Genomic DNA, 14757 nt, shown 5'->3' with positions numbered 1-14757 from the left:
AACTGAACAATGCTGTGGAAAACTCCCAGTGGAGAGAAAGCAGAGACCCCTGACTGAGCTTATCGCTAATTACCAAATGAAAACATCCTTCCTGGACGCCAATTTAGCCGTCTCATTTTGGGGAGCTGTTATTAGGACAGCTTATACGCAGTGATTTGTACATAATACGCAAATTGCCCGTGTCTAGACGGATGGGGGTCAAAGGTACCAACTCTTGCTCACCTTTACTGACTGATATGGAAAATTAGCCCAGCTTCTGTCAAGAGCGTTCGGGTAAGCATATGCTGAAAAAGAGGTGGTAGGTCTTTACTGTAATTACGTCTTCTAAATATATCCAAAGATCAATAGACTACAGTATGTGGAGAAGAGGAATGCCAAATGATGCACACTAGCAGTCAAAGGTTTGGAGACATCTGAGTTAACTTGAGTTTCTCGTGATCCTAAAAACCTTTTGATCTAAAGATGTATGCTTAATTACTTGAAATGAACTGTAGAAATATAAAAAGTGCTTTGACTTTATGTACAAAATGACTTCTTATTCAGTAAATTCATTGTTTGTAGTATCCACAAGCCCTAGAGGGAACTCCATCCTGTTCCTCTGTCTCTCTCTAGGACTCCATTTCCATTTCTCCATTTTTTCAACTATTGTATTGATTACCATTCCACCTGTTTATCATCTGGGCTGTTTCTCTGTTTACTGTTGCATCTGTTTGCCATTGTCTGAACTATTTGAGGACTGTTTACACCTGTCGTCCGGCCCGTGTACCTCGCTTAAATGATCTAAGATGATTGGGCATATCCTGGATCTGTTCATCTTGATAACTGATCTCAGGCAAATTTGGTTCTTCAAACAAGTTCAGAAATCAGATTAAAATGCCTGGATAAACTGATCTGAGATCGCAGCATGTGTTGTGAAGGATGGATCTAGCCTCGAAATCATGAACATCAGTGTAACGATTGGCTAACGGCACAGCAACGTAATGATATCATCTGATTAATATTCAATTATCCATGTAAGCAAAATTAAATTAGCAGTAAACGGTTTGTTAAATATGACACGCAAAACCTTCCCACGTTAGTTGTGGGCTGCAAGCTGTACACTCTCATGTATTTCATCATGTATTTCAATGCATATCTATGTATTCAGTACTACATTTAGAAAAGATTTTCTTTATTATATTAGCCTAGACAAGATGCCTAGAACATGCAAACTCCTCACAGAAATGCCAACTGAGCGGAGGTTCGAACCAGCGACCTTCTTGCTGTAAGGCGGCAGCACTACCTACTGCACCACTGCTTCGCCCGTATCAATCACCGACATATTAGTGATAAAACAGATAACACATAAATTATAATTCCTTTTTGCATACATTTTTAAAATGTATTCTTTTAAGATCAGCATTCAGTACATACTTTCGGTATTATCTTTGCTTAAACTGACCCAATCTAATCTTGTTTATATGATATGAACATGCACCTATGCAGGCTTGAGCAACAGAACAGTTACTATGACAACAAGTCTCAGATAAGTTTTGAAGAACGAAACGATCCTTGATTGTGTAAAATCGTCAACATCCAAATCCAGCTAATTGAGTAATGATTGTACGAAGAATGAACCCCTAGTCACAGTAAGCATTTTTTTTCTGATCGAATAGCTACCTGATTCTGAAATTGCTCCATTTATTTTTGATCATATTAATGATTAAACAAACATTCCAAACGGTGGCATTGTGTTTTGCATTATCAATGTAAGAGTACATCTGGCAATGTCATCTAACCTTTATAACACTCTCACATTTATTTATTTATTTATTTTGGGAAAAGTAACATTTATATATGTGGCTTCTACTTTTTTTTTCAATATTTTTAAAGTTGAATTAAGTTAAAGCAGAAATTCTTATTGTGGGCAAAAAACCTGAGCGAGAGAGGATTGAAGCAATATTGTGTTCTTTAGGTTTACAATCCAAAAAAGAATTAAAGAACCTTGGTTTTATTTTCGATTGTGATCCTAATTGTCATATTAATCAAGTTACATGTTTTTATCATTTGAGAAATATTACTTTCCTACCTTTTGATGATGATAAGAAATAATTCATGCTTTTATTTTCTCTCGGCTTGATTATTGCAATGCTATTTATACCAGTTCACCTAAGGGTTCTATAAGGAAGCTGCAACTGATACAAAATGCAGCAGCCAGACTTTTAATGAAATTGAAGAAATGAGAACACATCACACCTTCTTATATTTCTGACTGCTTATCAAAATATAATCCAAACCGTTTGCTGACTTTATATTTGCTGTTTATTATGCTTTATTTGTCTATATTTTTATGTGCTTTGTTTCAATGCTTGTTTGTTGTTTGTGTAGCACTTTGAGTTGCATGTATGTAGAAAAAGCTATACAAATTAAATTTATTATTATTATTATTATTATTACAACCAGATGCATTTAGATCTGCCCAGTTTAGTCTAAAATGCATCCTAGACCACCTGAATTCATTTGAATGAATCAGATCAGAAATGACCAGGTGTAAACAGCTCCTTTAAGATTCACTTTCATACTTACACTGTGTTAAGTCTCATTTGTGCTCCGCCTGACAATTTTAAAGCGGTTTCCTAGCATCTTGGATAGTTCCTTGGTTTCTGTGATTGTTTGCTGCATTAGCTGACCTTTTGCCTTTTTTATGGATTACCCTTTTTGCTCAGCCTTGGAAATTCAACCCTATAGTACATGTTTTGACTTTGCATTCTCTTAATAAAGCTGCATTTGAATTCCTACCTTTGTTGTAATGCCATTTACAATACAATTAACTTATGTTTTACAGTTCTCCTACAATAGATTTCTGTTTCTATAAATCCAAGGTAAGACTTGATCCTAATATACATTCAAAATAACCTTAAATTATTCAATATTTATCATGTGTCTTAAAAAATAATAATCTATAATAATAATAATAATAATAATAATATTTTTCCTAAGATATAGTAAATATAAACATATTTTTTGAATTTCGTGTTTTTAAACTCTTTTCTTTATACAGTAAGTTTAGCCTTGTGATTTATTTTAAAATTAACCCTCTTTAAAATAGAAAAATAAATGCTTTGTAGCATTATGAATGTTTTATTTGAGTACATTTTTTCCAGATGAACACACATTAACACAAAAGAAGATATTTGTAAAGAAGGCTGAGTTCCATAATGTTTCCCTACTGTGGAAGTCAATGGCTACTGGCTTCTTCAAAAATTTCTTCTACTGTGTTCAACAGACGAAATGAACTTAAACAGGTTTGAAACAATAATAGGAAGAACAAATTATGACAGAATTAATTTTTTTTTGGTAAACTATCCCTTTAAAAAGACTTAAAATGGCTAGTTTACTCAAAACTGAAGAATCTCTCATGATATACTCCATTTGACACCATTGACCTCCATAGTATTTGTTTTCCTCTTATGAATGTCAACATATCTTCTTTGAATAGAAAAAGAATAAAGAAACTCATGAAGGTTTGGAATAACTTGAGGTTGAGTACATTTTCAATTTGGATCTCCCTTTAACTATCACTGTTGATCGATCTAGTTTGAGATAATGCTGAAAAAATCAATTTCTTAAAAAAACCCAAATCAAATTCTAGGGTGCTTTCACACCTAGATGCTTGTTTCGGAACCTGGCTTGTTTGCCCAGTTAGCATGGTTTGTTTAGCATATGTGAAACCCGCAATCGCGCTCTGATCCACGCCAAACCAATCGGTCAGAGATCACCTGAATGAGGTGGTCTAAGCTCGATTGAAACGAACTCTGGATCGGATCGATTGTAGCGAGAAAGCAATGTGATCTAATAAACCAACAAACTAGGCTATATCACAGTGTAATATGGTTGTGTAATAGCCATATATATGACTATATGAAGAGTGCATGATGAGTGGGGCTGTATGTTAATCCTACTGGTAAATGTACGTTTCATGTCGAATACGAAAGTGAAAGCATGCTGAACTATCACTAGTGCTGTTCATCTGATAGGAAAATTGACAGAAATTACCATCGGATAGTTTTTATTTTATTTTCATGATATTTTGTTTTAGGACTAGGCGACGCAGTGGTGCAGTAGGTAGTGCTGTCGCCTCACAGCAAGAAGGTCGCTGGTTCAACTGGGTCAGTTGGTGTTTCTGTGTGGAGTTTGCATGTTCTCCCTGCATTTGCCTAGGTTTCCTCCGAGTGCTCCGGTTTCCCCCACAGTCCAAAGACATGTAGTACAGGTGAACTGGCTAAGCTAAATTGTACATAGTGTATGTGTGTGAATGAGTGTGTATGGATGTTTCCCAGAGATGGGTTGCGGCTGGAAGGGCATCTGCTGTGTAAAATATATGCTGGATAAGTTGGCGGTTCATTCCGCTGTGGCGACCCCGGCTTAATAAAGAGACTAAGCCGAAAAAATAAATAAATGAATGAATGAATGTAGAAGGACTATTGTTCCACACTACTGATCAACATTGATCTGCATCATGGTCAGACTGTAGTCTCGCTTCATCTGATATTTTTCTCTATAATTTAAGCCTATAATGCAAAATTTAGCCAATGTTTCTGAATAGATTGATTGATACAATAGATAGATTTTTACAAAACTTGACAACTGAAATGAAGCTATGAAAGAGAAGGTCTTACATCTCTGATTTATATTTTGGTGACGATGTCTGTGGGTGTCAAAATAAAGTGTACATTTTTGCTTATAATGTTTTATTTCTCATCACCATAAATTAAAATAACAATGTATGACAGCTAAGCGGATTTAATGCAACTCTTCAAAATAAACCCTGGAACTGAATTGATCTACATGTGTGAAAGCACCCTTACTGAGCTCAAAATTTAAAACAGGGTATCACTTAAGTTTAAGTAACAATTTATATTATTTACTACTTATATTATTACTACTAAATATTATTTATATTATTACTTCTTATTATCTGCATATTATTAATATATTAACTGATTATTAGTACTTAAAATATAATTATATTTTAAATCCCTAATCCTACCCAATACCTAAACCCAACAAATAACTTACAAATTATTAAAAAGCAGCTATTTAGTAGTTTACTAGAGCTAAATGTTAATGGTTTGTTAATAGTCTTTATTGTACATTAAAATAAAGTGTGACCTAAAACAGTGGTATAACTAAGCATTATGTACATGCAATATTGCTTATTGCTAGTACTAATCAAAGTAATTGTAAGATGTTTTAAACCATATTGTTTTTTAATACATTAAGCATCAAAGGAAAGTTTGCGGCAGAAAAACAACCTGGTAAACGGCGGGTTTGTTTGTGAGTACACAATGTGACTTGACCCACCCTGTAGCTCTTTGTCTCCTTTCATCCATCTGATGGTTGCGGCGGGTTTGCTGCCCATGGAGGTGCAGGTTATCTCTGTCTCGTTGCCCTCGCTGACGATGTCCTCGCGGGACTCTATGATTGGGTTTCCTGGTGGGACTGAGAAAAGACAGACAGATTTTACAAGGCGCTCTGTAAATCAAGCACCACTACAGTCTCATTCAGCCCAGGGTGCAGTGATGGACTAACACAGAAGGATGAACACATCAGAGAAAATAAAGTAAAAGAGTGAACCGCGATGAAGTATGTACTCTGATGAGTAGACGATCGCTGGTGAAACATCTTATGCAACAGAAAGCAATACATCCAGTTGACTAGAACAAATCTGTTGAAACATTCAGCCCTGACTTGGATAATTGGAAATGTTCACAGGCATATCTTAACAAGGAAACATTATCGGTGAAAAGATTGGAATAATTAAGATAATTGGAACAAATAGGAAATAAGTGCTTTTTGTGTACTAAAAATGCATTTCATTTATCAGAATTACAATATAAACAACACAATTGCTAATTATCTTTGATCTTTACCACTGTCTCCAGTCTGACATATTACTTCAGAGAACAAACTTACACTAACCGGACACTTTATTAGATACACCTTACTGGTACAGGGTTGGAACCCTTTTTTTTGCCTTCAGAACTGCCTTAATTCTTCGTGGCATAGATTCAACAAAGTATTAGAAATATTCCTCTAAGCTTTTGGTCCATATTGACATGATAGCATCACACGGTTGCTGCAAATTTGTGGGCTGTACATACATGATGTGAATCTCTAATTTCACTACATCACAAAGGTGCTCTATTGGATTGAGATCTGGTGACTGTGGAGGTCATTTGAGTATTGTGACCTCATTGTCATGTTCAAGAAACCAGTCTGAGTTGATATGCGCTTAAGTATATGGCGCGTTATCTTGCTGGAAGTATCCATCAGAAAATGGATACACTGTGGTCATAAAAAGATGGACATGGTCAGTAATAATACTCAGGTAGGCTGTAGCGTTGACACGATGCTCAATTGGTACGAGTGGGCCCAAAGTGTGCCAAGAAAATATCCGCCACACCATTACACCACCACCACCAGCATGAAACTTTGATACAAGGCAGGAAATCCTACCATTTTACCATCCTACCAGCAGAAATCAAGGCTTATCAGACCAACATTTTTTCCAATCTTCTATTGGTTATTTTTGTTAAGCCTGTGCTAATTGTAGCCTCAGTTTCCTGTTCTTAGCTGACAGGAGTGGCACCCGGTGTGATCTTCTGCTGCTGTGCTGTGCGTTCAGAGATGCTCCTCTGTATACCTCGGTTGTAACGAGTGGTTATTTGTGTTACTGTTGCCTTTCAATCATCTTGAACTTGTCTGGCCATTCTCTTCTGACCTCTGGCATCAACAAGGCATTTGCGGCCACAGAACTGCCGCTCACTGGATATTTTCTCTTTTTCGAGTTTTCTTTAAACCCTAGAGATGGTTGTGCGTGAAAATCCCAGTAGATCAGCAGTTTCTGAAATACTCAGACCAGCCTGTCTGGCACCAACAACCATGCCATGTTCAAAGTCACTTAAACCACCTTTCTTTCACATTCTGATGCTCAGTTTGAACTGATCATTTAACCATGTCTACATGACTAAATGCATTGAGTTGCTGCTATGTGATTGGCTGATTAAAAAATTTGCGTTTATGAGCAGTTGGAGAGGTGTACCCAATGAAGTTGTCGGTGAATATATATAATGATTTGGAAGCCATAATAATCAATTATTAACATCAATGGTTGTATATTCAATGTTGAAAATATTTCCGCAATATGTTTTTTGAAACTGTTATTAGGATTGTTCACAATAACAAATGGTATGATCCAACATAGGTTTTACTTTAAAAAAACTAAAAGAAGCTATCCATATGTATCCATCCTTGCCTCCAGTTTGTTTCAATTTCTTTTCATCCTCTTGTATACTCAATCCTCTTGTGTTTAATACAATTTTTTTCTATTAATATTAAAATATGTTACTTCTCAGTTGAATTATATAAGAAAGTAATTCTATATTCTTTTAAATAATAGCATTTTACATTATTGCCGTTTGTAAAATTTTTGAATTTAGTAATATTTATTTCCAAGAGGCTCAACATCTAAAAAAACTAGTCAAAAACCTTTCCAACAATCTATTATAAATGTGCAGTGTTTTTACGGAGAGGATAATTCAAAGGTAGAGGTTTCTCATTCTCCCCGAGCAGCAGGGTTTCATTCAAGCATTATGTTCCATCTCGGGCGTCTGAAGCTCTGGAAACAGCCACTCGACGCCATTCAGTGCTTCCTCAATACCCACCCGCACTAAACTGTGCTCTTGAATAATCACTTTTAAGTGCAGCTGATTTTTCCATGCAGTTATGTCAAGACGCACAACGCATTGCATGTACCGAAGACACACATGCACAAACACATAAACAATAATTCCACTGAATGGGCCCAACATGCAGCTGAGTCCTCAAAGAAACTAGCAGGTGAAGTGTTTGTTGAGTTGTTAGAGAGCTTTTAGCAGCCCCTCCAAACCTCACTGACAGTATTTGTGTGTGTGCATCTGTGAGTGTCTGTGTGGTTTAGCAGACCCCTTCTAAAATATGAATGAGCCAGTGCTCAGGATCTGGCTTGGCTGTGTATCAGCCCTTCTGTTGGGTGAAGATGAATGGCTATATCTTGATTCTACACTGCTGCAGCATCTCATAAAAGCTGCTTCACTCTGGTGATTGATCATAAAAGGATTTCACAGGAAACAAAGAAGCCCTGCATGTGTTTGTTTGTGTCTGTAGGTGTTTGTTTAGGCACCGTGTGCCTTCTGGGAAATCAGATGGACAAAACAACAGTCTCAACCTTAGGTTTATGACCCCAACTAAAAGTGTGTTTGTGTTTGTGTGTGTGTATATATGTGTGTGTGTGTGTGTGTGTGTGTGTGTGTGTGTGTGTGTGTGTGTATGTATATATATATATATATATATATATATATATATATATATATATGTGTGTGTGTGTGTGTATATACATACACACACAGTTAAAGTCAGAATAGCCCCCCTGAATTATTAGGCCCGTAAATTTTTTCCCCAATTTGTGTTTAACGGAGAGAAGATTTTTTTAAGCAAATTTCTTAACAAAATAGTTTTAATAACTAATTTCTCATAACTTTAATAACAATTTTTTATGATGACTATCATAAATGATGACAGTACATGATGACAGTACATAATATTTTATTAGATTTTTTCAAGACACTTCTTAAAGTGACATTTAAAGGCTTATCTTTAAACTAAGGTTAACGTAACTTAGGCTAACTAGGCAGGTTAGGATAATTAATCATGTTATTGTATATAGATGGTTTGTTCTGTAGATTTCAGAAAAAAATATATAACTTAAAAGGGCTAATAATGTAAAAAAATGAAAAAGGGAACATTTCTTTGCTCTGTTAATTTTATTTGGAAAATATTTAAAAAAGGAAAAAAAATTCAAAGGGGGCTAATAATTCTGTATGAGTATATATATTACTTACACCATGAAGTAATGCATTACTGATAAAAGCAATTTTGATTTAATGTTTTTATTAATGCTCTTATAACATCACTTCAGTGCTGCATGGAGAATACACTGTTGAGCAACTTCAGTTTTATTTCATTTGCATTCTGACAACTAAAACATGAGACAAACTTAAATAAAAAAATAATTTTAAACACTAATTTATTTAAGTCAGACCAGCAGCACAGAAATGAATCAGCTGAAACCAGCCGAATGTTATAATCAGAAACAAATAAAGCAAAAACTAAAGTTACTGTCAAAAGAATTGTCATTTCAAGAATATAACGCATTATTGTCCAACGCTGGTTGAATCCTTTGAACTTTTAGCTGAATACTAGTGTCTTGAAAAATATCTAGTAAAATATTATGTACTGTAATTATTGCAAAAATAAAAGAATCAGTTATTAGAAAAAAGTTATTAAAACTGGTATGTTTAGACGTGTGGAAAAAGTCTTCTCTCCTTTAAACAGAGAATATACAGGGGGCTATTAATTGAGGAGGGCTAATAATTCTGACTTTATCTGTATACATCCAGTAGCACATCGTATTCATCCTCAGCTACTTTACACAAACCTGACTGGTTAATGAGTTAGTTAATAAGTATGGTTATTCATGATACATCATAACGGTTTTTTAAAAAAAAACATTTGTGTGGATCTAAACTGGGTCCAATGCAGTATGTCAAAACTACAGACGACAAAGAAAGTGTACATACAGTGTGTAGTGTAGATGTGAGCTCATACTTAGCACAGTGATGTCGGCGTAGGCTTCCTGTGGAGGGTCTGTGTAGAGCTGGCACACGTATCTGCCCTCGTCTGACAGAGACACGTTGGATAACGATACACGAAGCTCGTTGTCTGAGAAATTGACCAGCTGGAATCGAGCATCTTTCAGGGCTGCGGAGTCAATAGAGAAAGAGAGCAGATGATAGAATGAAAAGTCACATCTTCACACTCCACTTCCATTTTAAGCAACAATAGAAACATGTAGGAGATAATTAGCAGTATTTTTTTTCCATTTGAAGGCTAGATTGTGTTTTCGCTGAGAAAAGAAAATCAGCCATATGCTCCTTTTAAGCCATTGCTTATATACAACACCAGGGGAGTCAAGCAAATAGGGAAGGTACAATATATTCTTCAGATTAGTTGAAAGCTGCTCCATGGGAGTATGTGAAGTGATTGAGATTGCTTTAAACTCAGAAGCACCAGTGCATCTATTTCTGGCATCATCTGACCTGAGCTTTATATCACTGGGGTTTGAAACAGGGACAGTGGCCATGGGACATGCCATGCTGGACCACTCTGACACCCAAGTGCAGTTTCATTTTAACACCTAGCAGAAAAAAAACCTTCTAGCTTTGTGGTGAGCAGATATCATACATGGGTGCTTTATGGCCACTTTTGGCTCTCTGGAGTTTTAGAGACTATAAACAAATAGAAATCCAAATGTTATTATCCATGATGTTAGTACCCCTGAAATACTATTTAGCTTGCATCAATAATTATTTTATTTTAATGTAGATTAGATAGGATATCATTGAGGTTAAGGATTTATGTTTTATATCTTTTGTTTATTAGAGTAGATTAGAGGGGGTTTGTTGTGAATATTAGTTAGGTTTTGTTTGATTATTTTCTTTTCACACATAGCCAGTCTTTCTAACATTTCATAGTTTATTGTCTCTGATATTATATATACTTTATATATTCCATTCAATGATTCACTATCACTTTTTGCAAATAAATCACTATCATTTGTTCACTAATTCTTGTTGTCCATGCTTACTTTGTAGCACAATTTACTTAAGTTTTTGCGCAACCAAATACTGTGAAACTGCACTCCCCTAGACTGCCAGGGATTGTAACATTGTAACTGATTCATCAAATTCACTCTCATCTGGAACATCACTAGTGATTGTAAAATACTCCAACTAAATGATCGTAAACCATTTTTAAAAAAAAATAATTTTCTTTAGAAATTGGCGACTTACCAAAATTAGAAAAAACAAAGCAATTTCAAAAAGATCATCTTTGCATAATTTATCAAATTGTTCTACTGTAGGATTACTAAGCAACTAGCTAACTAACTAACTAACTACAAGCTATAGACAACCCTTAATCAAACTCACTCTTTTACTTCAGTAAACTAACAAGCTTACTTTGTTTCACAACGAGTTTGAATTTCAGGGAAAACCAAAATCCTCAGAAACCAATATCGGGAACGTTAGACAAGCCCCTCAAAAAACTTGTACAAGTAGTACAAGTTTTAGTACTATTTTATTATTTATATTTTGTTTAGTAATTATTTTAGTATATGTATGAGTGTGCGTGTATAATTGGGAATATTTTATATATACATTTATAATTTATTTTAGTTCAACTTAATTCATAAAGTTACATATACACTGGAACGGGCCATTGGGAGCACTGGGAGAAATCCCAATAGCCTGGCAACTGATTTGACTTGCTCCATACAGTTCCTCAGCCAATTATAGTACATTTACCAAATGATAGGCTGGATGAGTGTGGAGTTTTGTTCCAGTCTACCACTACAGTATTCAGTGTGTCCAAGATTACCCCTGTACAGCATGCTGTACTAAATGATGTCTATTTTATTACAAACGCCATGATGAAAATTGTATTTAGTAACATATAGGTAAACATTTTAGGTAATGTATTCCGGCTATATTTTGGATTACTTTTAGAATACTTTTTGATCCAACTTGTTTATCACATCGATTTCACATTGATTGTTTTCATATTAACAGAGAAGGGTCTGGCTGCAAACGTAAGTATCTAAAACACGAGAATGAAAATACATTGTATTCCTTGTTGCAATGACAAGTGTAATATTAATATTTAATAATATTATATTTCATCAGGGTTTCCCAAACTGTGGATTTGCGAAAAATCTGCAGGGAGCTGGGTAGGCCTTGAGAAAATCCTAATTGAGTGGCATTAAATGGTTGATTGGAAAAAGCAATAGGGCATCAGAGATCTGACTGTGACAAAATAATACTGCGTTTTCCCACACCATTTAAAAAGGTCTAGAAGTTTAACCCCTGCAAACTAGATCTTAAGTATGGTTGTTGAGTAATGACAATGAGTAAAGACCAATCAGGAACAGTTTTAGAGAAGGAGGATTGAATTGAATTGGAATCAAAGGCTTAAATTGACAACTAGTGCATGTCAAGTGTATATAACATTTGTGTGTCTCATTTAATTGGATGAACCAGCTTTTAAAGTGGGCTATTGTCACCCTGGCCTGTGTTTAGCATCGGTACTACACACAAGCCCTTTAAAAATAGGCTAAATAAATGCAGGCATGGTATAACGTTCCAATATGATTTCATATATGCTGAATAATGCTTACTTGATAAAGCTAAAAAACACCTGTGCGCTTGTATCCAACACACCAGTCACTTCCATGCTTAAAAGCTGATCAAGCTCACTTGAGAATCTCATGTCGATCCTAACTTACGGTTCCCTCTCCTAATTACGCAGAGGAACGGAATCCTTTCGGCCCAGAATAATGAGGAGTCCATTAGGGCTCGCTTTGCCGGTGTGTGAGGCTGAGCGTGAAAAGTAAATGGTGCTGAGTGTAAAAGAGAGAAAGAGAGGGAGAGATTGGCGAAAGAGAGACATGGTCGAAAGAGAGAGATGAAAGCCTGCCGTCTCCCCCATCCCCATCCGCCCCCCACTCGCAGATAAATTCCAGGCCGATCGACAGACCATTTACGACACCGAGAGCACTCGCACACGTTTGTTCTTGCCCGCAACAGCAGAGTTCAAAGCCGCGTGCAAAAAAAAAAAAAAAGAGAGCACCATGAATAAATAAATAAAGAAATAAATAAAAGGGGAAATAAATAAAGAAATAATCGGGCATCATTAGAGATTTTTGAGGCGATGGGATCATGAAAGCAGGCCCTGATGGTGCGGGGTGTTGATTGTTCTTGGATCCAGCTGGTTAGCCATGCTCTTTCGCTTTCATTCAAAAGAAAAAGATAGACAGAGACAGCGAGCGAGAGAGAGAGAGTGAGAGAGAAAAAAACATGCCGCTCTACAAGGGCTGTAGACTCTCTGTGAGTCACAAAAGGAAAAAGATCTTCACCGTTCTCTATTTCTTCTACGTGCAAGCCCACTGCGAGAGCGTGCCGCTGCCATCCGCGTGGGAGATGCAAAGTCCATTTCTCTCCCAGATCAGCGCACTCGCACGTGGAAGACCCTGCTGCCAAGGCAAAACATTTCTCACCTTTGATCATGATGTCAGGGCGGCGTAAGCTCAGAGCGAAAATACAAATAAATAAAACATCACGCGCGTGTAGCTTTCACATCTATATTCCGCTGAACCCAAGTGTGTGTGTGGTGTTTATTCAGGTACAAGTCTGAGCTTGGGAGCGATACAGCCACACGCTTCGAAAAAAAAAAGAGAAGAGAAACAAACGGACCAACAGCAGCGCTGTGATCTCCAGCTGCCATTGTGGTGGTCTTTGTTTTGAAACGGCAAGCAGCGCTGCTTTCATGTAGCGGCCGCGTAATGTGCCACTAATTAGAGCGGCCAGCTTGAAAGCGGGAATGTGGCTGTCAAGGGGAGGGCAGGCAGAAGCTAATGATTTAATTCAATTTATTGATTGGGGAAATGCGAGGATTAAAATGAACTGATAAGGAGCAAGAAGGCAAACGGGTTTATAATCTATTGTGACTGTGCGTCAGGTGGAGAGACAGCAATAATTAGAGCATTATGAAAACATGAATAAGCGTGGTGTCAGCTCTAATGGGGAAAAGAGAGGGCAAGGAACTGGGGAGCCCATATCGGTGAGGCAAATAAAAGCTTCGAAGTAAAGAAAGAACTTTCGATATTCAGAGAAGAACTGAGAAAGGTCATGCATGTACTGAGCATGTACTGAATTTTTGAAGCACTGCTTGCAACCTCCCTGACCCTACCGCTCATGACCTTTGAGCTGTTGGTGGGGAAAATGAAAAGCAAGAGTGTCCATGTCAAAGAGAAGCAAAAATATACTTAAAAATCGAATAATTAAAAAAAAAAAAAAAAAAAAAAAACCTATCCAGAATATGTTTTGCCCATCCAGCTGCAATCCAGTACTGGGAAACACCCATAGACTCTCCTTCACAATCATACACTGCGGACAATTTTGTTTCTTCAATTAATCTATATTGCTTGTCTTTGGACTGTGAGGGTAACCGAAGCACCCAAAGGAAACACAGGGTGAACATGCAAACTTCAGACAGAAAAGCCAACTGGCAAAGCCAGGACTTGAACAAGCAACCTTCTTGCTGTGAGGCAACAGTGCTAACCACTGAATAATGGATTATAAATTATTGATATTACTGATGTTATTTTATTTAGTTTTACTTAAATACAGTTTTCAAAGTATTTTTTAAAATACAAAGAATCAGACATTTACACTATTAAACAATTTGAAGTATCATACCAGTTGGCAACTACATCATACTCAAAATATATACATTTGTTACTTAATTAATATTTTCAAATATTTAAAAAAATCTTACTAATTTGTTGAAGAGTCACTTTCCTTGTCAAAAAAGATCAAATGATACTGATATTGATATTTTCCTGATATTTCTGTTACATGCCCAGTACATATATTACCCTAATTAATATTTTTTTTCACAGTGATTTAAAATAAAATATAACAATAAGTTATAAATGAATAAACAATGACTATATTTTTTAACTGTCACATGATGACGTTTTCAACATAAACCAAATTTGTCTTGTCATAAAAATGTAAACCCAAAGCATCCAAAAGGGACTTTAAGAAATGAAATGACATG

General features: G+C 36.1%; 1 protein-coding gene across 16 annotated transcripts in view; it reads right to left on the bottom strand.

Moving 5' to 3' along the window:
• Nucleotides 1-14757, bottom strand: part of cadm1a (cell adhesion molecule 1a) — a 462767-nt gene that overhangs the window by 104424 nt on the left and 343586 nt on the right. For all 16 annotated transcript variants that reach the window (XR_015519664.1, XR_015519665.1, XR_015519666.1 and 13 more), the window contains 2 exons: nt 9688-9840; nt 5344-5481 (listed from right to left, as the gene is read on the bottom strand). Coding sequence is in view for 10 of the 16 variants with exons in the window: in NM_001113551.3 (NP_001107023.3) it covers nt 5344-5481; nt 9688-9840 (291 nt within the window). In the remaining 6 variants the exon portion in view is untranslated. The remainder of the gene's footprint in view (nt 1-5343; nt 5482-9687; nt 9841-14757) is intronic.

The sequence above is a fragment of the Danio rerio genome, chromosome 21, assembly GCF_052040795.2.
Source record: "Danio rerio strain M-AB ecotype USA chromosome 21, GRCz13ab, whole genome shotgun sequence".
Lineage (NCBI taxonomy): Eukaryota > Metazoa > Chordata > Actinopteri > Cypriniformes > Danionidae > Danio > Danio rerio.
This window is presented reverse-complemented; position numbering and strand designations above follow the sequence as displayed.